At 36.1% G+C, this 23,720-nt stretch overlaps 1 protein-coding gene across 1 annotated transcript in view; it reads right to left on the reverse strand.

Moving 5' to 3' along the window:
* Positions 1 to 855: 855 nt before the first annotated feature.
* The window catches only part of LOC111060540 (protein C12orf4 homolog), a 32,907-nt gene continuing 10,042 nt past the window's right edge, over positions 856 to 23,720 (reverse strand). The window contains exons 4-12 of the mRNA XM_039433348.1: positions 19,275 to 19,456; positions 16,491 to 16,700; positions 14,341 to 14,517; positions 13,170 to 13,288; positions 12,220 to 12,386; positions 8,819 to 8,936; positions 7,261 to 7,379; positions 5,051 to 5,176; positions 856 to 1,293 (exon numbers count right to left, since the gene is read on the reverse strand). Coding sequence (XP_039289282.1) covers positions 1,201 to 1,293; positions 5,051 to 5,176; positions 7,261 to 7,379; positions 8,819 to 8,936; positions 12,220 to 12,386; positions 13,170 to 13,288; positions 14,341 to 14,517; positions 16,491 to 16,700; positions 19,275 to 19,456 — 1,311 coding nt within the window. The 3' untranslated portion in view covers positions 856 to 1,200. The remainder of the gene's footprint in view (positions 1,294 to 5,050; positions 5,177 to 7,260; positions 7,380 to 8,818; positions 8,937 to 12,219; positions 12,387 to 13,169; positions 13,289 to 14,340; positions 14,518 to 16,490; positions 16,701 to 19,274; positions 19,457 to 23,720) is intronic.

The raw sequence follows: 23,720 nt of genomic DNA on the forward strand, positions 1-23,720 counted from the left end.
TAACTGGCTATTGTGCAACCGGCACTTAAGAGTTTAAAATTATAGTTCATTTCAATAAAGCCGACTGTTCTCTACACATATCATCCATCTTATTTCCCACGCACAAGCCTAGAGCTCATGTGGGCATCAGAAAAAACAAAAGCGCAGATAAATGATAGTGTAGTTTAACTGTACAGTTCAAATTGTTAGTGCCAGATGCACTAAAGCCGGTCAAGTTTTAATCATGATCAATTCCACGAGAACCAATCATAGAAGCCGTCTTTTCAAAAACGCCTTCTCTGATTGGTTCTCGTTAAATTAATCACGGCTAAAATTTAACCGGCTTTTCTGCAACCGGGCCATACACATTAGTACAGTGAAGCTAAAGATTCGCACACATCAGTGACAGTGAATAGTAGAAATATAATTCTTATGAGTTCTAATTGGACTGTTCACACTCAGCACGGCCGAGCGAGAATGAAAAATCCCATAAAAACTTATGGGAATTATATTTTCACTGTCACTGATGTATACGAATCCAGCTTGAAACTGTCCCAACAATTTTATGCTACATAATAGAGTTGGGAAGTTTGGATCACTTTACTGATCCGGTTCAATCGGTCTCGTTCACTGCCGTGACCCGTTCAAAAGCCAAAGAAATGGTCTGAAATGAACAGGTCTTTTGAATTATTGTGACCCGGATCAGTCGTTCACCTGCCTGTTTCGTTCAGTTTGAACGGGTCATGATCGAACGACACAAATCTCTATAGTAGGTCCACGTTATAATGGCAGTGGAGAAAGATGGGAGAAAAACCTTGCCGATCCTCCGTTTTATCAATGCCTTCTATAGACGGTAGCTGATACAGGTTTATTGATGTAATATTAACTGTTCATTCTCGTTTAAATGTTTTATTAAGCATGAAATTATAATTTTCAATAATTTCATAATGAATTTTTACAATTAAGATGAAATATTTTGTTCATTAACGATTAAATCTACATTGTTAAAAGACTTAAAAGAGATAGCTCTATCCGCTTTGTTGAATGATAGACAAGGATAGCAATACCATTGCTAATCAAACACTGCCATTATAACGTGGACCTCACTATAGTACATAACAGTTTAATGTTTGATGGTTAAGGTACATGATATCAAAGAGACCAGAATAGTTTTCAGACATTGCGATAGTTTAGCATGGTATAGTGGCCTACCAGGTGAGTTCAAGCCATACTCTTCAGAACTAGGGGATTGGATACTCTGAAGATACTTGGTAGCATTGTAGCCAGGCTGGCGAATACATCTTCCGAGATACCCTGTTGAGACATAAAGAAATATTAAGAAATATTATTTACACATCACAAGTATCTGATTGAAACTATAGAATACAGCAATAGACTGGCTTCTCCACACATCTGTGTAATCACTTGTCAGCTGATTTATGATGAATAATTCTATAGTCTGATTTTTACTCTAATATTGGCGTATGAAGGAGGCTCATTTTCCTTTTATATTATCCTTAAAATGCAAAATTTCCAAAAACCTTGTATATACGTCGACGCGCAATTTAAAAAGGAACATACATGTCAAATTTCATGGAAATCTATTACCGCATTTCGCCGTAAATGCGCAACATATAAACATTTAAACATTAAGAGAAATGCCAAACCGTCAACTTGAATCTTAGACCTCACTTAGCTCGGTCAACTATGGGCCGATTTCCGAGCTTGTGATTTAGGTAAATGCTAGACTTTAAACAGCTGGAGTCAGAAAATTTACTTTCCAAAACGGGGCGTAGTCGCAGCAAAATAAATCTTTGACAGACAGACAGACAAAACATATTTATTTCAAAAATAAAAAATGCAATTCACAAAGTAAAAATCGTATGTACTCATTTTCAATATAAAACAACAACAAAGAATGAAAACAACCTCATGAATACACCAAGCCAAAAAAAATCTTTAGAAAATGGTCTGCATGGGCAAAATTTATTTTCCCATTTCACAATTGGAAACGTTTTTCCTTGACGAAATGAAACATTCCCAAATAATTCAAAATAGCTGAAACTTTACACTGTTTTCTCTTTATTTTATTTTGTGTTCAATTTCTAGTTTTTCGAAATTCAATTTGAACGTGGACTGCGACTACGCCCCGTTTCGGAAAGCCAATTTTCTGACTCCAGCTGTTTAAAGTCTAGAACTTGGCTAAATCCCGAGCTCGGAAACCTGCCCTAAGTGTCTCTTGACCTGAGGAAGGCTTGCGATTGTGTGTCACATTAAATTTTCCCAAAGGAAATGGCCACTTATGAAATACGTGGTTCAGTTCTCACCACCTTTAGATCCTACTCTTAGAGGGAGGTGGTTGGAGTGAGCTCCACGTTATAATTGATTCAGTCTCTTGTGAAACCAACTCTGTCGAATTTGGAGAAGCCTCATGGTACTAAATTTAGCAGAAAACGTGAGAACTACAATGTTTCTCACATTTATTTATTTAATTATTTATTTATAACAATATGGGAGCATACGGGAAAACCCCTAAAATTGCTCCCTAATCAAAAAAAATTATAATAATCAGTGATTATTATAATTTTTTTTGATTAGGGAGCAATTTTAGGGTTTTCCCGTATGCTCCCATATTGTTATAAATAAATAATTAAATAAATAAATGTGAGAAACATTGTAGTTCTCACGTTTTCTGCTAAATTTAGTACCATGAGGCTTCTCCAAATTCGACAGAGTTGGTTTCACAAGAGACTGAATCAATTATAACGTGGAGCTCACTCCAGACCACCTCCCTCTAAGAGTAGGATCTAAAGGTGGTGAGAACTGAACCACGTATTTCATAAGTGGCCATTTCCTTTGGGAAAATTTAATGTGACACACAATCGCAAGCCTTCCTCAGGTCAAGAGACACTTAGGGCAGGTTTCCGAGCTCGGGATTTAGCCAAGTTCTAGACTTTAAACAGCTGGAGTCAGAAAATTGGCTTTCCGAAACGGGGCGTAGTCGCAGTCCACGTTCAAATTGAATTTCGAAAAACTAGAAAATTGAACACAAAATAAAATAAAGAGAAAACAGTGTAAAGTTTCAGCTATTTTGAATTATTTGGGAATGTTTCATTTCGTCAAGGAAAAACGTTTCCAATTGTGAAATGGGAAAATAAATTTTGCCCATGCAGACCATTTTCTAAAGATTTTTTTTGGCTTGGTGTATTCATGAGGTTGTTTTCATTCTTTGTTGTTGTTTTATATTGAAAATGAGTACATACGATTTTTACTTTGTGAATTGCATTTTTTATTTTTGAAATAAATATGTTTTGTCTGTCTGTCTGTCAAAGAGTATGTGCGAGACTTCCAGAGCCCCCAGTAGAAAATTTGAGATGGGTTTTCTTTAAATTTAATTTTAGAAGATTACAGCTGAACCAATGGCTAACCTGGTTAAGAGCCTGTACTGATTTCCGCTGGATTTCATCATCATCTTTACCCTTCACAATCACAGTGGTATCATCTGCATAGACAATGAGGTCAGAGCTAATACTATGAGGGAGGTCATTAATAAAAATATTGAAAAGTACAGGACCCAAGATCGACCCCTGAGGAACCCCACATAGATTTCTTTTCCACTCAGATATTTCTACCCCGCCACATCCGTTTGTAAGTCTGACTGCCTGAAATCTCCCCGAGAGATATGAATTGAAAAACCTGGCTGCTTTTTCCATAAATCCATAAAATTCTAACTTTTTCAGCAACAATTCATGGTCGACCATGTCGAAGGCCCGGGAGAGGTCACAGAAGAGGCCAATGGCACCCTGAGACCCATCCAGAGCCCTCAACACGCTCGTTACCACATCAAAAATTGCGGACTTTGTTGAGAAACCCTTTCTGACACCATATTGTTTCTCATGAAGTATGGAGTTACTTTCTAAAAATCTGGTAATTTGGTTAAAAACAGCCCTTTCAAAAATCTTCGAGAAAACAGTCAGCAGGGCAACAGGGCGATAATTTTTAACATCTTTCCTATCTCTTCTTATACAGTGGTTTGATAATTGCAAATTTGAGTTTTTCGGGAATTCACCATTCATAAGACACAATTGATAGCATGCCTCAGAGGTTCAGCAATTATTGGGCATGCAGCTTTTATTACTGAGCTTGGAATATCATCCCACCCGGTCGATTTGGTATTCTTCAATCCCAGAATAATTTTCTCAACCTCACCTCTGCTTAATCTCCTGAAACAAAACTGTCTACCTTGTCCTTGAGCATTTCTCAGAAGATTTATACTTTCTCTCAACAACAAGCTTTCTCTCTATCATTCGACAAAGCAGGTAGCGAATGTATCAAATCATAGTGTTGTGTATCAAGTTGATATGATACTGTATCATATTGGTTTGATATCATTTTGTGGTTGTTATTGTTCTATAGTGAGGTCCACGTTATAATAGCAGTATTTGATTATTATTGGTGCTGCTATCCTTGTATATTATTCGACAAAGCAGATAGCTGTATTCTATCCTACCTCCGCGAAGTTGCCAGATTGTTTTCCAACAATGTAGAAATATTATTGATTCTAGACGGCATTACTATCTAGACGACGCGTTGTTTAACAATGTAGAAATATAATTAATTTAGGAAATATATCATCTCAATTATGGAAATCTATCATTTATTCATTGAAAAATATTTTTTATTGCCGAACGAAATATGATTGATCATTTTTAACAAGAATAAACAGTTAATATTACATCAGATATACCGATATCAGCTATCCCTTATAAGAAGGCGATGGCAAAGCAGAGAATCGGCAACGCCGTTCTCCTATCTTTCTCCACTTCCATTATAACGTGGACCTCACTATAGTAGAGTGTACTAGGCTTTACAGATTGGCCGAAACTGGTTTATCAATTTTGTATGCTGTTGTGACAATTTTATGCCGTTCCATTGAATATGAAATATTGAATAACTACTAAAATATAACTCACTACAACAAAAAAGGAAGTGCACTTGCTAATTGCTATGCTAAATGCTTATTATAAAGTATTAAACAACTAAGGATAGAATTTAGGGATGTGTTGTTTACCTTTGGTACTAGAAATTGAAGATTTTTGAGATCAGAGCCCCCCCAGGACGCCATTTCTATCATGAATCCTTTCACACATTTGAACACCAGTTCTGCTCTCTTTGTGCACCAGTTTACTGTCATTTCCTACAATTAAAAACAAACAGTGATTTAAAACATTATAATCATATACCATATACACATACAGAACAGTGTGTCTAAAACAACGCGGGCTAACTTTGAGGGGTTTACAAATATGGAGGACCGAGGAAAAATACATAAAAGCGGATTGACCCACTTGATGCGGTTGTAACGATGCGGTTTTAACGACGACTGGTGGTCTCAGCCGGCTCTGCCGGGAGATAGTACTCTTCTCCTCCTCGGAGGAGGACAGAGTTGGGTAGAGTGAGAGAGGGGGGAACTAAAAGCGATAAGACGCACTGTATTGATTCCGTTCTAACCAGTGTCCTTCATACTTTGTAGAATATTACGGTCTCCACAAGGAACCATTAAAATATTAAGGTTTTGTAGCTCATACTGTGTGTTAGGAGGAATTGCCTTATTGACAATATCTCAAACTATTCCAAAAAAGTTTATTTGTCCTTAAAAAGTTGAAAAATAATGGGTTTCAGGTAAAATTGGGGGTTTATAAATAATTTTTCCTCCACCTACTGTCAAAAGTACTTACTTTACTCCCTGAAACATGATACTAAAGTGTCACTTTTTCGCTCTCGGTACTAAAAAACAGAAAAACTCCCTAGGGAGTAAAAGTGACTCCATTTAAATAACATGGGAAGCATTTCTATTTTTAAAACGTACATTTGGAATAGGTCAGAAGGTCTAAGCTTAGATGAGGAAGCATATAGAGTAGTCATTAAACCAACTAAATTCAATACCTCAATCAGACATTTGATCGATATATAAAATTTATGTTTGTATGCTGGAATTATTATTACAAACTTCATATCACTATACTAAAAAAAATGTATATATTTTTGTCTTTTATTCCATGTTATTCAAAATATCAGCCAACGAATATTACTTATTAACTAATCAAATTTGAAACGGGAACTTCATAATAGCTGTAGTTTTGGCTGTCATTGTTGTTACAACTTTAGCCGACAGATAGTGCTGTCGGAGGAGAACTGTGATTACAAGCCAGCTGTTTCTGTTTACTTTTTAGATTATGTTGTAACACATTGTTTGGTCACATACGTTTTTAAAAATTATTTATTAGCAGTTTTTATAAAAATGTAGGTGGAGGAAAAATGTTGTGTATATCACGAGTGAAAAATGTTTTTTCTCCCTCAGGAAAATTGTTGCCCTCGGCTTCACCTCGGGCTTCAAACTTTTCCCTCAGGGAGAAAAAACAGCACTTTTCACTCTAGATATACAAATAACTATTGTTACTGACTGGTGTGATAAAATAGAATAGAATGACTTTTCATTTGATGACGTCAACTCATTCTGAATAACTCAATTTTTTCGAAGAGTTTGGAGTTTGTCCTTCAAGGATTTAAAAAAATTGGGTTTTAATAATTATTATTAAATGAAAATCCTAACCAAACGTTGCAAATCAACCCGTAGACTTCTGCTACTGCAAATATTGACAACAGGGTAAACAGCTAGATGGAAATTCGATGAACGCTACTATTCAAAAATTATTTGTCAGCCCGCCGGGAATCGAACTCGGCACCTCCTAATTGCAGGTCAGGAATGCTCACCCTTACACCAAACTGACAATCTCTGGATAGCAGCGCTCTTTCTATACGAAGTCATAGCGGCCAGCCAGTCTGCAGATGAAATTCGATTTTGATATACAACCACGTTTTTTAATTTGTTTTAAAGGGGTACCAATTTTATTGAAATGAGAATAACATCCATGATCCCTTTTTATATTTAATTGTAGGTCATGTTTCAGCTCATTAGTCATCAATTAATATAAAAAGTGTACATCGATATTATTTTCATTTCAACCACGGTTATGTAATTGATTAGTAGGTTTGGTTTGACTGACAATATACTAATTCATCCAACTATTTAGTGACTTGGGTGTTCATGTTCCAGATTCCATTGTTTAGTCAAGCCGATAGTCCTAGTAGTTCTTTTTCGTGAAGCAATGTGACGCTGGTGGTCTATCACCACTGTATCTTTCACTTATGCTACCTCAGATTTAAAAGTAAGAATTATAATAAATAGAGAAAAATAAATTGAGAAAAAATTATACTTACTTCAGTCATTTCATGCATCAATAGCAGCGGTAAAGTAATAGTGGTTATATCATTGGAGCAAGCTGTCTTCAGAATATTTCTCAGTCCAAGTATAGCTGGATGCCTTGAGTTTATATCATCTGCAAATAGACAAATTATATTTGAAGTTATCATTACTTTATGTAGATATAGATAATCAATCCTCATTACAAATTAGAGGTCCAGTTGCAGAGAAGCCTGTTGAATTTTAATCACCATTAAATGTCACGAGAACCAATCAGCAGAGAAAGCTTCTTTTTAAAGAAATCTCCTTGGGGCATTTAATCTCGATTGAAATTTAACAGGCTTTTGTGCAACCGGGGCTTAGAGCATTATCCTCAAGAACCAATCAGCAGAGATAGCTTCTTTTTAAAGAAATCTCCTTGTAGCATTTTAATCTCGATTGAAATTTAACAGGCATTTGTGCAACCGGGGCTTAGAATATTATCATCATACTGTAGTGGCATTCACGTTATAAAGTCAGCACTCTGCTATCCTTGTCTGTCATTTTGACAAAGCAGATAGCTCTATCCTTTTCTACCTCCGCATAGTTGCCAAATCGTTTGTTGACTATGGAGAAACAACTACAATCAAAATATTTTACCTTAATTATAAACATTTTTCAGTGAACCATTAGAAAATATGTTTAGATATCAAATATTTGAGATAGGATTGATAATTATTAACATAAATTAGCAATGAATATTACGTCAGATTTACTGGAATAACTCGAATCACAGCTATCTAATATAGAAGTTGGTGGTAAAAGAGAATTGGCAACCCTGTTCCACTAACTTTATAACTTGAATCTCACTGTAGTAGGATGTAGATTGATATTTTGGTAAACTAAATCAGATTTTATTTTTGGAACAAAATATTTCAAATTAATATTTATACTACAGTTTTGAGTGCGAAGTAGAAGGAATTTTGTTATCAATTCGGATCTTAATCTTTTCAAATTCAAAATAAGTTGTTTCAAGTGTTTGGTGAGAAAATTAGACAAAATTTTATAAAGTGAAGAAAACATAACCTATTTTCTGGACTATTTAATTTTGAATCAAAATTCGGGGGAGGAACAGTTTTGGGCTGTGCCTGTTGATCCTCCCCAAATTATTTTACAAAATAATTTTGTATCATTGAATCAATAAAATCCTATTATATTATATTATAAGATATCAGCTATCCTCTACAGAAGGCAGTGGCAAGGCAGAGAATTGACAACCCTGTTCTCCTATCTTTCTTCACTACCATTATAACTTGGACCTCACTATAGTCCGGATCTCAGGAATGAAACCCAAACCAAACTCACTTGTGATAGAAGTTTAAGAAAACATAATAGAAGGGAAAACATGTTGCCTCCATTCCTGTGAAAAAAATGTAATAAATCTTTCATTTACTTGAAGACAAGACGAAGTTTAGACAGTAATGCTCCCTCTACCTAGTGAAGTTAGTCACTTCATCATGATAAGTGTTTACTTGTGATGAGTGTTTCCGCAAAAAAGTCAAACATAGACAGGAATCGAACCCTGAACCAACTTACTTGAACGAACTGAATCGTCGACCACCATATGGAATACAACGTGAACTTCGGCCAAATTCGAGTGGTGTGTCAAATAGACATCGCCGGTTTGCAGGTTTTTAGTGCTCGATCGACGAGACTGAAAAAAATATTCACAATAACTACTTACAAACATTAATTTATTGAAAATCAGTATCGACAAATGCAACAGTGAAGTGTCGAAACTGGAATAATTGTGTTTATTATAATCATTTTTAAACAAAAGTTAAATATTGTAAGTGCAATTTCTAATTGATTTCCATCTGTATAAATTGAAACAAATTTACATTTTCTGTAGCAAAAAGTTCCTCTAAATGGATTCATAGAAATTACTCACTCCATCTAAATGATGTAGTGACTGTTTCCCCATTCAATTCTATTTTGATCTCCTGAGAAAAAGAATCAACTCAAGCTGCGTTCACACCAGAGTTATCAAATGAGTTTTCAATAAATTGCCGCAATTTGTTGCCATATTCTAAAAAGTACAGCAACAAGTTGTCGTCAACTTGGTGGAGATCCTTGTTTTCAACAAAATTTTTGTTTCCTACTGAGTGTGGGAAGAACTGAGAAAGTTGCCAACAAAAATTTCCCCCTATACAAGTCCATGGCGACTACACTCTCTGGGCAAAAAATTGACAACTTTTGTTGCTGTACATTTGAGGATAACAACTTGTTTTCTACAAAAAATTGACAACTTTTGTTGCTCTACATTTGAGCATAGCAACTAAAAAAAAATTGACAACTTTTTTGTAAGTATTTCTAGACAACACTTTGTTGACAACTTTAGCGTAGACGCAGCTTTACATAAACAAATAATGCCTGTTCCATGGAATTTAAGATGTCTTGTAAATAGAAAACATGGGATGTACCATAGCCACCTCTAATACAAGGCCCCGGCCTACGATATTGCAACGTCGCAGTGTGGGCCTAGAATCTATAAAATGATTGGTGAAAAAGATTTTAAAAAATACCAGCTGATCTTTTTCTGATTCTAGGCCTACGCTGCGACGTTGCAATATCGTAGGCCGGGGCCTTGTATTAAAGGTGGCTATGGATGAGCTCATACTAGAGTTTTCCGACAAATTGGCAGGGCATGAAGCTCTTCGATTGGCTGATTGGTTGGCGTTCGGGAATCAGCTGATAATCAGCCAACCGGAGAGCTTCCTGCCCTGACGACTCGTCTGAGAACGCCTGAGCAACGCTTCTTGTGGCTTGGCCCTTATTCTCTAGTTTTAATGTAGCTTGACGTCAATACTGTGACAACGACTTTTGAAATCACATAGATAATACCATAGAGAAACAATAGCATAAGTAGATATCCCATGGTATAGGGCGTTTATGTCGCAACTTTTTCTGTTATCTCAAGCTGATAGTCCACGTAGTTCTTTCCTGTGAAGCTTTATGACGCTGGTGGTCTCTCATATTGTGCCGTTCATACACTCTTACCCGGTCAAAACAGTAAAATTCGACAATAATCGACAGTAATCGGCTTGAGATAACAGTAAAATTTGCGACATAAACGCCCTATACCATGGGATATCTACTTACGCTATTGTTTCTCTATGATTATGGTTTGCAAGTTATCATTCTAGTGTTAAGACTTGATGAAACATATAATAGTTCGTAATGGATAGAGAAATTCAAGATAAATTTATTTTAAGCAACTATAGTAAAGCCCACGTTTATAATGGCAGTGGAGAAAGATAGGAGAAGAACGCTGCCGATCCTCTGCTTTCACACTGCCACACGGTGGAAGAAGAGAAGGAGGAAGACGTGGAGAGAAGTGAGAGGAGATGTAAGAGAAGGAGGAAGAAGAAGAGGAGTAGTAAGAAGAGAAGGAGGAAGAAGAAGAGGAGTAGTAAGAAGAGAAGGAGGAAGAAGAAGAGGAGTAGTAAGAAGAGAAGGAAACAAAGAAAAATAAGAGGAGGAGGAAGGAGAAGAGGAGAAGGTGAAGGAGGAGGGAAAAGAGGAGGGATAGAAGATGGAGGAGGAAGAACTGGAAGTGAAAGAAGAGGAGAGAGTATAGTGAGGTCCACGTTATAATGGCAGTAAAGAAAGATAGGAAAACAGCGTTTCCGATTCTATGCTTTGCCACTGCCTTCTATAAATGATAGCTGATACCGGTAAATCTGGCTACAACGCGGAGCTAGAAGGATAGCAGTACCAATGTTAATCAAATTCTGCCATTATAACGTCAAAACAATAATAATCGACAGTAATCGGCTTGGGATAACAGTAAAAGTTGCGACATAAACGCCCTATACCATGGGATATCTACTTACGCTATTGTTTCTCTATGATAATACCAAGCAACATACTAAAAGTTGATTCTCAAACAGAGAGTTTAATCAAAAAACGATTATACTACTATTCAGCCTTCAGGTCATTTTATAATGATCAGGTCCACGTTATAACGGCAGTATTTGATTAGCAATGGAGTTGTTATCCTTGTTTATCATTCGACAAAGCAGATGACGCTTTCCTTTTCTAGCTCCGCAACGTTGTCAGATCGTTTTATAACAAGGTTTAATTATAATTACCTGTCACATTTTCACATTATATCGGAGTATATTATATCACTTTATAATCGGGCAATACAGGAATACCTTTAGGGCATTCAATGTTTTTTCTGATAAAATTGTATTGATTTAATTAGGCTATTATTATTAAGGCTGTGCAAAGGCTAAAAATAAACTTTCTACTAGTGATATTTTCCAAAGTTTTTCGATTTGTATTTCATCAAGCTATCAAAATGAAAAAGTTTTCTCAGTGAAAAATTTTTCTTCCGACCTTTACTTTTTGAGATATGAGCGCCTAAAGTTTTAATTTTTGGGACAGAACATTTCAAATTCGGTAAGAGATTTAATCCATGAGATTCAGAGGATAAATTCTTCATGGTATTATTGATTGAATAAAACAAAAATCTTCTGAAAATATCATTTTTTGAGAAAGTTATTCAATTTACCAAAAATAACTGAACAAAGAGTTGAAATAACTTCCTCAAAAATGATATTTTCAGAAAATTGTTGTCTTTATTCAAACAACAATACCATGAAGAATTTATCCTCTGAATTTCATGGAGTTATCTCTTACCGAATTTGAAATGTTCTGTCCCAAAAATTAAAAACTTAAGGCGCTCATATCTCAAAAAGTAATGTTCGGAAAAAATGTTTTCCTGAGAAAACTTTTTAATTCTGATAGCTTGATGATATACAAATCGATAAACATCACCAGTAGAAAGTTTATTTTTAGCCTTTGCACAGCCTTAAACAAAAATCCAAATTAAATGCTGTAATTTCCATCTGTATTGATTTACTCATTTATTATTGTATTTCATTTTTATTTTTCAATGAAGTATCATAAATTTATTAATTTGTTTGTACCTGTTGCTCAGTGGAGGTGAGATTGAGGAACTGTTGGGGCGAGTCTTGCATCATATGCTTGCGACGCCAGGCGACGCCATCTTTGATTGTTGCCTTCACCTGCTCCAGCTGATCATCAACCGGCGCAAAGTGAAACTCGGTACTACTCTCGCAGATCTCCAAAAATTCTAAAATTGAAATTTTTTATTAGAAAAACAATAAAATAATTGTAAAACAAGTATCGTAAAACAATAAATCTTATATCAAGTACCCTTTTATTTTATCACAACACGACTATAGTGAGGTCCACGTTATAATGGCAGTATTTTATTATAAATGGAGTTTCTATCCTTGTCTATCATTCGACAAAGCAAGATCCTTTACTCATTTGAGGAGGGCGACTTAGGCCCAGTTGCACAACAGCCGGTTAAATTTTAACCGTGATTAATTCCACAAGAACCAATCAGAGAAGGCATTTTTGAAAAGACGGCTTCTCTGATTGGTTCTCGTGGAATTAATCACGGTTAAAATTTAACCGGCTGTTGTGCAACCGGCACTAAGAGCCGGTTTCCGAGCTCGGGATTTGGCTAAGTTCTAGACTTTGAACAGCTGGAGTCAGAAAATTGGCTTTCCGAAACGGGGCGTAATCGCAGTCCACGTTTAATTTAATTTCGATAAACTAGAACATTTAACACAAAATAAGATAAAGAGAAATCAGTGTTAAGTTTCAGCTATTTTGAATTATTTAGGAATGTTTCATTTCGTCAAGGACCAACGTTTCCAATTATAGAAATGAGAAAATAAATATTATCATAAAAACTGAGACTACGCGCCGTTTCGGAAAGCCAATTTTCTGACTCCAGCTTTTTAAAGTCTAGAACTTAGCTAAATCCCGAGCTCGGAAACCTGCCCTAAGTGTCTCTTGACCCGAGGAAGGCTTGCGATTGTGTGTGACAAAATATTCTTCTTACCTTTTGATTGTCCAGTGTATCCACTGAGATGTACATCGGTCAGAAGGACAATTCCGCATAGATCATTGGAGTACAGACCCAAAGCAGTTTGCAATCTCTGTGGTTGGGGTTCACCGCTCCTATACAACAAAACACAGTCAACATTATAAATTTGTAGCATGAATTATAAAAAACAATATATCAATTTACTTACTAATATCGGAGACCGAGCTTCGCTCTGGAGTACAAAAGCATAAAAAATGCATTACGAAAGAAAAAATTATAATAATATTCATGGTTTATACAGAAATGTTCTATCTAATCACAGTGAATTGAGATTAATTCCCAGAGGAATGCAAAAATTTTCCTCACAAAGGCCCGGTTGCACAAAAGCCGGTTAAATTTTAATCCTGATTAACTTCACGTAAACCAAATCAGAGAAGACCATTTCAAAAAGATGGTTCTACTGGAATTAATCAGGATTAAAAATAACCCGGCATTTTTGTAACCGGCACTAAGTACCTGATTGAATGATTACAAAAGTTCAACAGCTGAGTCATAATTTTAACACAGTCCCAGACACATGAACTCGCTCACTCACTTCCATCATCAACAGTCGACGAAATAATTTATTATTATCAGCTGTTTATCCAAAGATAATTATCCTTTTAATGGCCTTCAGCAAGTTTTCCCAGGGATGAGACCTAGTGCAATCGAATTTTTATATTATAAACCTACTATGTTCTGAATTTCGTGAGAATCGTTAGAGCCGTTTTCGAGAGCCGGTGAAATACAAACATCTAAACAGAAAGCTCGTTTAATAGTATACGAAGGATAGTGAGGTCCACGTTATAATGGTAGTGTTTGATTAGCATAGGAATCGCTATGCTTGTCCATCATTCAACAAAGCAAATCGATTTGTGTTTTTCAGACGAGACGGCACGGCAGGACAAGACAGGAACCTCTCCAATTGGCTGATTTTCGATACGCCAACCCAATCAGGCTATCGAATAGACAAGGATAGCAATACCATTGCTAATCAAACACTGCCATTATAACGTGGACCTCACTATATGCTATGTTTTCTACTAACTTTATGATGGCTTAAATTATATATTCAGGCGGTGGGACCTTCCCGCAAGGGACTCCCCACCAACAAAAGCCATACGAATTTACTTTTTTTTCTACTAACTTGAGACGGCAGAATTCCATGATATCAGTGGAGAGAACCCGTATGTTGTGCATCTGCTTCATCTGAGACCCGAGGTGGATGGTGAAGCTCTCCTGCAGCGCGGGACCCGCAGTGTCCAGGGTTGAGTCACTGTTATCCAGAAACGTTTTCGATGAGAGACTACCAAGCGGCGAACTCCTAAAACACATGATAAACATTCAGATTTTCAACACTGTTTTCAAGTGTTTAAGTCGATATTTACATGTTTATTTTAAATATTGTGGTTAGTATATTTCTGAACTCGGAATTTGATTCAAAGTGAAGCAACATAACCTACCTTTTAGACATTGGGCTTACTTCTATCAAAATTCGGAAAGGGAACACTTTTGGGCTAGGCCTGTTGGTCCTTTTCTAATCATGTATTGTGCATTGGTTAATGTGAATGAATAAATGTTCAATTTTGAAATAAGAGCCCAAAAATGAACATTTATAAAAACTGTACAGCGTAGAAGAGTTTGTCTTGATTAGTTTTGTAGGTAATGTGTTTCATCATGTGATGAATGATACATTGTGTAGACTCAAATATTATGTTGTATTGATATTGTATTTCGTTTGCATTCACATTGAATTCACATAAATTTTATAATATGTATTATTATCGATTTTAGTATTTGATTAGTTTGTAGATTCATAATGTGTATTAATGTTAGATTTTAGTGACGATGATCAACTGCATTATGTTTTTGTTTTGCTGTGTTGAATAAATAAAATATTCTATTCTAAAAAATGAGAGTTACTTTTATAAGTTGATATTTATTTATCCATTCATTCATCGATACAACCTTAGACCAGTTATAGAATATACACGCTGGGAAGTCTAGCCTCTGAAGCCAACATCTAATGCCATATCTCCAAATCGTGACGTCATCATCGGATAGAAAACTTTCAGATTGTGTCTATTTCAGAAGGATGTAAATTATTATTCATTAAAAATGGTAAACTCCAGCTGCGCTTCCGCTGAAATAGACACAATCTGCTATGGAAAACAATGAAAACAAACTCTACAGAAAAGTTTTTCTGTCAATATCTCCAAGTCACGATTTGGAGATATGGCAGTAGATGTATTTATTTAGATATGTATTCATGTGTGTCCAACGGATCTCGAAAACGGCTCTAACGATTTTCACGAAATTTGGAACATAGTAGGTTTATGATATAAAAATTCGATTGCACTATATCTCATCCCTGATAAAACTCGCTGAAGGACATGAAAAAGAAAAATCATCCTTGAAAAAACAGATGATAATTTCGTCGTCTGTCGATAACAGAAGATGCGTGTGCCTGTGTGGGAGATCAGCTGTGTAATCAATTAGCTTACCGTATCTCGCGAGAAATCTAGAAATTTTAATTGACTCGATCAAAATAATCTGATTTGTTGACATGAGATGGAATATCATAATATTCAAAGTTAATCATTATTTTACAGTAAGTGATTAGTGAGTGTTATTTTGTTATTCAATTTGGTTTGTGAACAATCTAAATTTGAACTTTTATATTTTCAAATATTTGGACTGAAAATTTGACCTGAATTCAAGTGTATGGAACATAACCTACTTTTTGGAATATTATTATAGTGTAAGGAAAAAACTACTTTTTGGAATATTTATAGCGTATAAATAAAAATTCGGGGAAGAAACAGTTTTGGGCTGTGCCTGTTAGTCCTTCCCCAATCATCTTAAAGAATTGAGTTCTGTTTATCAATAAATAAATAACGAGCGAAGCTCGGTGCCCCAATATTCCTATTATATTAAGCGAGCAATTACTTTATGTATTTATGTACGATTTTGATGAAATCTGCAATATAGGAGGTTTATATATAAAAATTCAATTGCACAGGGACTCATTCCTGGGAAAACTCGCTGAAGGACATAAAAAGGATAATTTATCCTTAAAGCTGACAATTTCGTCGTCTGTCGATAATGGAAGATGCAAGTGCGTGTGTAGGAGTGAGACAGAATATTATGTCCAGCTGTTGAACTATATTGCATTCAATCCGCTGATTACTATCCTAGTACGCACTCATACTATCCCAGATGCACTCATATCATCCCAGAACGCACTCATACTATCCCAGATGCACTCATACCATCCCAGAACGCACTCATACTCACAGCGGCGAGGTGGCCGTTGTCTGCCGATCCATGACCCACTGCCGGTAGTGTGACCGCTGGCTCTGCTTGAGCCCGGCCAGCTGACTGTCCCACTTGGCCTGCTCCAGATTCAGCTGATCCAGATGCACGCGAGCCAGCTGATTGATCTCGTCCTCGGTCGTGCACGACTGCGACAGCCCGTCCACGGCACGACTCATCTCCGACGACTGGCTGCAACCACAAACACCAACATAAGATAGGATATCCATTTATTCAACACAGTATATCATACGGTACAATATGAAAAACAGTTGAACATCGTCAAAAAGATAGAATCTATAGTGAGGTCCACGTTATAATGGCAGTGTTTGATTAGCAATGGTATTGTATCCTTGATGGATCCAAGACAGCTTTACTCCAAGGAGATACGTGTTCTATGCAGATTACACAAGAACCCAACAACATTTCAAACCAGAAACCACAACCACAACACCACATACAGGAATCTTCTCATCACCAGTGTTGCAAGGAAGGCACTATAGCAGAGACATTTCAATCATTAAGCACCATTATATAATCTACTTCCTGCAACCTTTAAACAGATTAATCATCCTAGAAAGATCAAAACAATAGTACACAATTGGTTGATGAGCAAAGGAAGACAGAACATAGAAAACATTATTTCAAACAACAACTAACCAGCTAATGACTTACTAAACACTAACTGATTAATAATACGCACAAAAAAACAAACAAAACCATAGAGAAACAATAGCGTAAGCTATATGTAGCTTATGCTATCGTTTCTCTATGACAAAACCTACTCTAGAACATTGTAGGCCATAGTGGAGTAGGTCAATTTCCACACAGAAAAAACTAAACAAGTAGAGGACACATTATAAGAATTTTTTGTAACTAGCTATTGTATGTAATTGTAATTTATCTAATATTTTATGTAATTGATGTTGTAGTTTAGTCTTTTATGGAGAGAAAAGAACATTTATTTATTTATGTATCCTTGTCTATCATTCAACAAAGCGGATAGCGCTATCTCTTTCTCGCTTTGCTCTGTTGCCAGATCGTCTTTTAACAATTAAAAAAAAATTGAATCTTAATTATGAAAATTCATTATGAAATTATTGAAAAATATAATTTCTTGCTTGATGAAATATAATCGATTATTTAAAACGAGAATGAACCGTTAATATTACATCAAAAAACCTGTATCAGCTACCTTCTATAGAAGGCATTGACAAGACAGAGGATCGGCACCGTTGTTCTCCTATCTTTCTCCACTGTCATTATAACGTGGACCTCACTATAGGATAAGTTATTGAAAGTAACCTCATATCAATAAACTAGTAGTTTTGTGAACAGTAGACCTCAAGCAGTATCCTCATCCACAAGTACCTGATTGAAACTATAGACCTTATGGAAATACAGCAATAGACTGGCTTCTCCACACATCTGTGTAATCACTCTTGTCAACTGATTTATGATGAATAAATCTATAGTCTGATTTTTACTCTAATATTGGCGTATGAAGGAGGCTTCTTTTTCCTTTTATATCATCCTTGAAATGCAAAATTTCCAAAAACCTTATATACGTCGACGCGCAATTAAAAAAGGAGCATACCTGTCAAATTTCATGAAAATCTATAACCGCGTTTCGCCGTAAATGCGCAACATAAAAACATTTAAACATCAAGAGAAATGCCAAACCGTCGACTTGAATCTTAGACCTCACTTCGCTCGGTCAATTAAAACAATGTTCCCATACTTGTATTTATACAACTTGTAAATGCCAATATGTACCAAGGATTACAGAAATCGTTCACTCCATAGTAAGCCTTTGCAGCAAAAAAGCTGTATAAACTCTTTTTGAATAAGCTGATGCTCAATGAATTGGACTTCAACCACTACCTCCGTAAACAAAGCCGTAGTGACGTCAGCACAGGTAGGGCTCCTACCAATACCTACTATTACATAAGTTATAGTAGATATTGCTCCTACACCAATAGAAGTTTGTTGATTTCAGCTGATCTATAACAGCTAGTGTTTTTATTTGAGTGGGAACCCTACCTGTGCTGACGTCACCAGAATGCACTATGGCTTTGTTTACGGAGGTAGCGGTTGACAGCATGCAAGTAACAGGAACTCAAAAGAATAGGCTGAATACTGAACTATAACGTATAAGCTGAATTATCATGAATTCCTATTGATGAATAAATGAAAAAATAACGAGTAATTTCCAAATTTGAAATTTCTCTGGCCATTGGAGGGTCAAATTTCCTTGTCTAATTGAACGAGCGAAGTGAGGTCTAAGTTTCAAGTCGACGGTTTGGCATTTCTCTTAATGTTTAAATGTTTATATGTTGCGCATTTACGGCGAAACGCGCTAATAGATTTTCATGAAATTCAACAGGTATGTTCCTTTTTTAATTGCGCGTCGACGTATATACAAGGTTTTTGGAAATTTTGCATTTCGAGGATGATATAAAAGGAAAAAGGAGCCTCCTTCATACGCCAATATTAGAGTAAAAATCAGACTATAGAATTATTCATCATAAATCAGCTGACAAGTGATTACACAGATGTGTGGAGAAGCCAGTCTATTGCTGTATTTCCATAAGGTCTACAGTTTCAATCAGGTACTTGTGGATAAGAATACTGCGTGAGGTCTACTGTTCACAGAACTACTAGTGATAGGCAAGGACATCAACACCATTGTTAATCAAGTTATTATAACGTGAACCTCACTACAAAGAAAATGTCGATTAACAGAATAAGAGAAAAACGACTGACCGCGCAGTGAGTGCCGCGACGATGACGTCACGCTCGTTAGTCACAGTGGCCACGTCGTGCGCATGCGCGTGCTCCACTTGCAAAATGGTCTCCAGGGCGGGAGAGTGCACCAGCTTGTGAAAGACAGCGGCGAATACCTCTCTGTCTTCCGTGCCGCATCTATCGCCGAACTCAACTGTGTTCTAAACAACCAACAAACAGAACGCATTAAATTAAATTAGAGAACAGTTGGAATCTAGCAGGATATATTCAGATTCATATTAAAATATATTAATAGAGCTATAGTAAGGTCCACGTTATAATGGCAATGTAGGAAGATAGGAGAAAAGGGTTGCCAGATCACAGCCTGCTTGCCACCCAAACAGCTGATACTGGTATATCTGATCAATTTAACTGTTCATTATTGTTGAAAATAGTTTATCATATTTTATTTGTCAAGAAGATATATTTTTTTTAAGATGTAATAATAAATTTTCATGATTGAGATTAAATATTTTGTCAATTAGTTGAATTTCTACATTGTTGATAGACGATGTGGCAACATCGCAAAGCGTGAAAGAGATAGCGCCATCTGCTTTGTTGACTGATAGACAAGGATAGCAACACCATTGCAAATCACACACTGCTATTATAACGTGGACTTCACCGTACTTGTATGTTTCATTAAAAAAATTATTGACTTGAAGTATCATCAGGTCATAAAAATTCTTAAGGTTGCAATTGAAGTGAAAGAGCTATACAAATGTGTGTCCAGTCCTGAATAGAAAACACCTTTGTATGATCAGATTTTCTCTCACCTTTGACTCAATCAAATTCGAATTTTTATTGCCTTACAAAAAATGTTCACAAATAAATACAGATTACAAAATGTAATACGAGGGCTATTTTTTTCAACTTCCGATCGTGCCGCTAGATGGCAATGCGAGCGGCATTGGCCAACAATGCGCGGCAGCTGACTATGCACATCTCACACTATAACCTCACTCGTTTTCGGCCATCTGTCGTCATTACCAGTTCATCCAGCGACACATAAATATGGCCAATATGATAGAATCTCCCGCCAAGTGTGAGTTGTGAAGTGTAATTCGTTTTTTTGCAAGCTGAAGGGTTATCCACAGCAGAAATTCACCATAGAATGAAACGAGTATATGGTGAAAGCTTTATGAGTGACAGTGCAGTGCGTGATTGGAGAGGAACTGTGCAGAACAAAAGGAGAGGAATGCTCACATTGGGAGTGGTGCTCATTCATGACAACGCCCGTCCTCACAGTGCTGCTGTGACGAAGCGTCTTCTTAACTGGTTTAAATGGGACGTTTTTGACAATCCGGCGTATAGCCCAGACTTAGCACCAAGCGACTATCACCTTTTCCCGGAACTGAAGAAAATGCTAGGAGGGCAGAGCTTCCGAACAGACGATGCGCTGCAAGATGCTGTGAAAAACCACCTCAAATCACTGGCGGCTAAATTCTATGAACAAGGTATTAAGAAGCTTGTACCCAGGTATGAAAAATGCCTCAATCTGAATGGTGACTATGTTAAGAAGTAACTAATAATGTAAATATGATGTTTTCATGAATAAAATTTTTACATCTCAAAAAATGATAATAAAAGCAATTCTTAATAAGCCAAGGGCTTTTTCTAGTAGTGAAACATTTGCCGAATTTAAAGTGATGACAGTACGTCAAATTTATATAAAGAAACTTCTCTATTATGCATGGATGAGGAAGGATGAATTTACAGTGAATAATAACGTTTCTATGTATAACCTGAGAGTTACATCTCATAACATTTATAATATCAACTATTCAGATTTGACAATAGTGCGAAGACAATTGGGGTATCTTAGCTCAAAAATAATAAATATCATGCCAAATGCATTGTCAGAATATCTTTCTAATAGGGGCAGACAGAGGATGGAACAGATAAATAAGTGGGTGATACAAAAATTTTTCTTCGACATCAGTCAAATATTATAATTACTAGTAATTTATTGTTAACTTCGATTTTTGTAGCTTTGATTATTAGTAAATAAATCTTTATATTGTCTAAACAGCTGATACTCTCACTCAGCGGTCAGGGTTTTGCCCTTGCTGGGTGGTGTTGTGAATTAGGTGAAAAACATTTGTTGATTTGATCCAATCAATTATTTTTTAGTACTTGATTTAGTGATGCTATCTTAAACTAAATTTTCGGGTAGCAGGTTAATCAATTTATTTACTACATAGGGGAACTGTCTACGGCATACTATTAGGTCTGTCCTGGAAACACAGTAATTTGATGGCGATCTGAAATTGTAAGCTGGAATGTATGGAGTGAATGTATTTTTGGATCTATTGATATAAAGTATAAAAGTTTTTATATAGAGTTGTCTCACTGTCAGAACCGGGAATCTATATATATAAAAGCAAAATGGCTCTCACTGACTGACTGACTCACTCACTCGCAGAACTAAAAATCTACCGGACCAAAAACGTTCAAATTTGGTAGGTATGTTCAGTTGGCCCTTTAGAGGCGCACTAAGGAATCTTTTGGTAATATTTTTAACTCTAAGGGTGGTTTTAAGGGTTTAAAGTTCGTCTTTTAGCATGTATATTCTTCTTATTCTTTCAATTTATAATTGAAAAATGTCCATACCATATGTTAATATAGAACTCTAATCTAGAGAGAGTACCTGTTCGAAACAGTTGTTAACTGGTAACTAAATTAATAATTTTGTCAGGTTGGCATTAAGTTGAGTTTGTCAGGTTGGCATTAAGTTGAGTTGACTTTGTTAGGTTGGCACCAAGTTGAAGATTGAAATGCATTTATCGCTGAAAAATTGATTGGGCACTGCTACTCAATCAGAGCTATTCCTGGGAATATTATATTACTAGCCGTCAGGCTCGCTTCGCTTCGCCATATCCGTTTAACCAGACGTTTAGTCTGGACCCCCGACTGGATCGTCCTAGCATATGATAAAAATGCTCAAATGAAAAATGCAGGCGAGCGAAGCGAGCCTGCTGATCTCATTCCTGGACGATCCAGTCGAGGGTCCAGGGAGCGGAGCCCCCTGGCTAGACGGATATGGTGAGCGAAGCGAGCCTGACGGCTAGTTCTTCATAAAGTAAGTGACTGAGATATCGTCTCGGCCTTTGGAGAGCAGCTTTTAGTATGTGCCTCTGAATCACACCTATTTTATTGAAATAAGGGTCTAAGAGACCCCCCCAAACCCTTATACCATACTGAAATATGGATTGAGCATAAGCTGAATAGACCATCATCAATAACTTTAAATCTCCAACACTATTGGAGACTATATGATGACTATTATCATACAGGAAATATATCACTAGAAGATATCCCATAGTTTAGGTTTAGGGCGTTTATATTGCAAATTTCACTGTTAACTCAAGCCGGTAGTCCTATTCAGGTCCACGTTATAATGGCAGTGGAAAAAAGGAGAAAAACGTTGCCGATCCTCTTGTCAATGCATCCTATAGACGGTAGCTGATACAGGTTTATTGATGTAATATTAACTGTTCATTCTCATTTTAAATAATCAATTATATTTTATTAAGCAAGAAATTAAAATTTTCAATAATTTCATAATGAATTTTTATAATTAAGTTGAAATATTTTGTTAATTAGTTATTAATTCTACATTGTTGAAAGACGATCTAGCAACAAAGAAAAGCGAGAGAGAGATAGCGCTATCCGCATTGTAGAATGATTCTATGCTTCTTATTCGAGGAGTATATTTAGGGGAATGTAAATTGTGAAATGTACATTTTCTGAAAATAAAATGAATTGAAAAAAATATAACAGACCTCCTTGTAAGACTTCTCACAAGCCTTGATGACATCTTCAATATCATAGGAAGGTTTCGATGCCTCCTCAATCGCTTTCTCTGCTTCATCGTCGTAATAGTTGATTGTCTCGCATTCGATGAATTTTGATAATGCATTTTCCAGATCTGAAACAGAAGGAAGATTTTTTCAATGAATCTTGATAATGCATTCTCAAGATCTGAGAAAGAAATGAAATCAAATTCATTTATTGTCAAAAAGGAAACAAACAATAATTTACTCATACACATACATACACGAGCGAAAATAAAAATAAATTGTTCATAATACAATATTACACATACATGCATATACATGATGTAACCGTGAGTGGAGGTATTTTTAATCCTACACCACACCTAACATAATTCTGTAACCGGTGACATATTAGTCTCTATTTATTAATCTTCCAAATATGAAATATATAAATACATGTGGTTTGATGGACATTTTTGCAGTCTATACCACCGCTGCGCACCAATGAAAACGGAGGGGGGTTTTTACTCTTCTATAATATTTGCTAAAGGTTACTGCTATCAAATCATCTACCGGTATTTGAATCCTTGATTGGTTGGGAGTTTAGTGGATTCGTTCATTCAATGCACAGATTATCATCATTGTC

Source organism: Nilaparvata lugens, chromosome 7, assembly GCF_014356525.2.
Source record: "Nilaparvata lugens isolate BPH chromosome 7, ASM1435652v1, whole genome shotgun sequence".
NCBI lineage: Eukaryota > Metazoa > Arthropoda > Insecta > Hemiptera > Delphacidae > Nilaparvata > Nilaparvata lugens.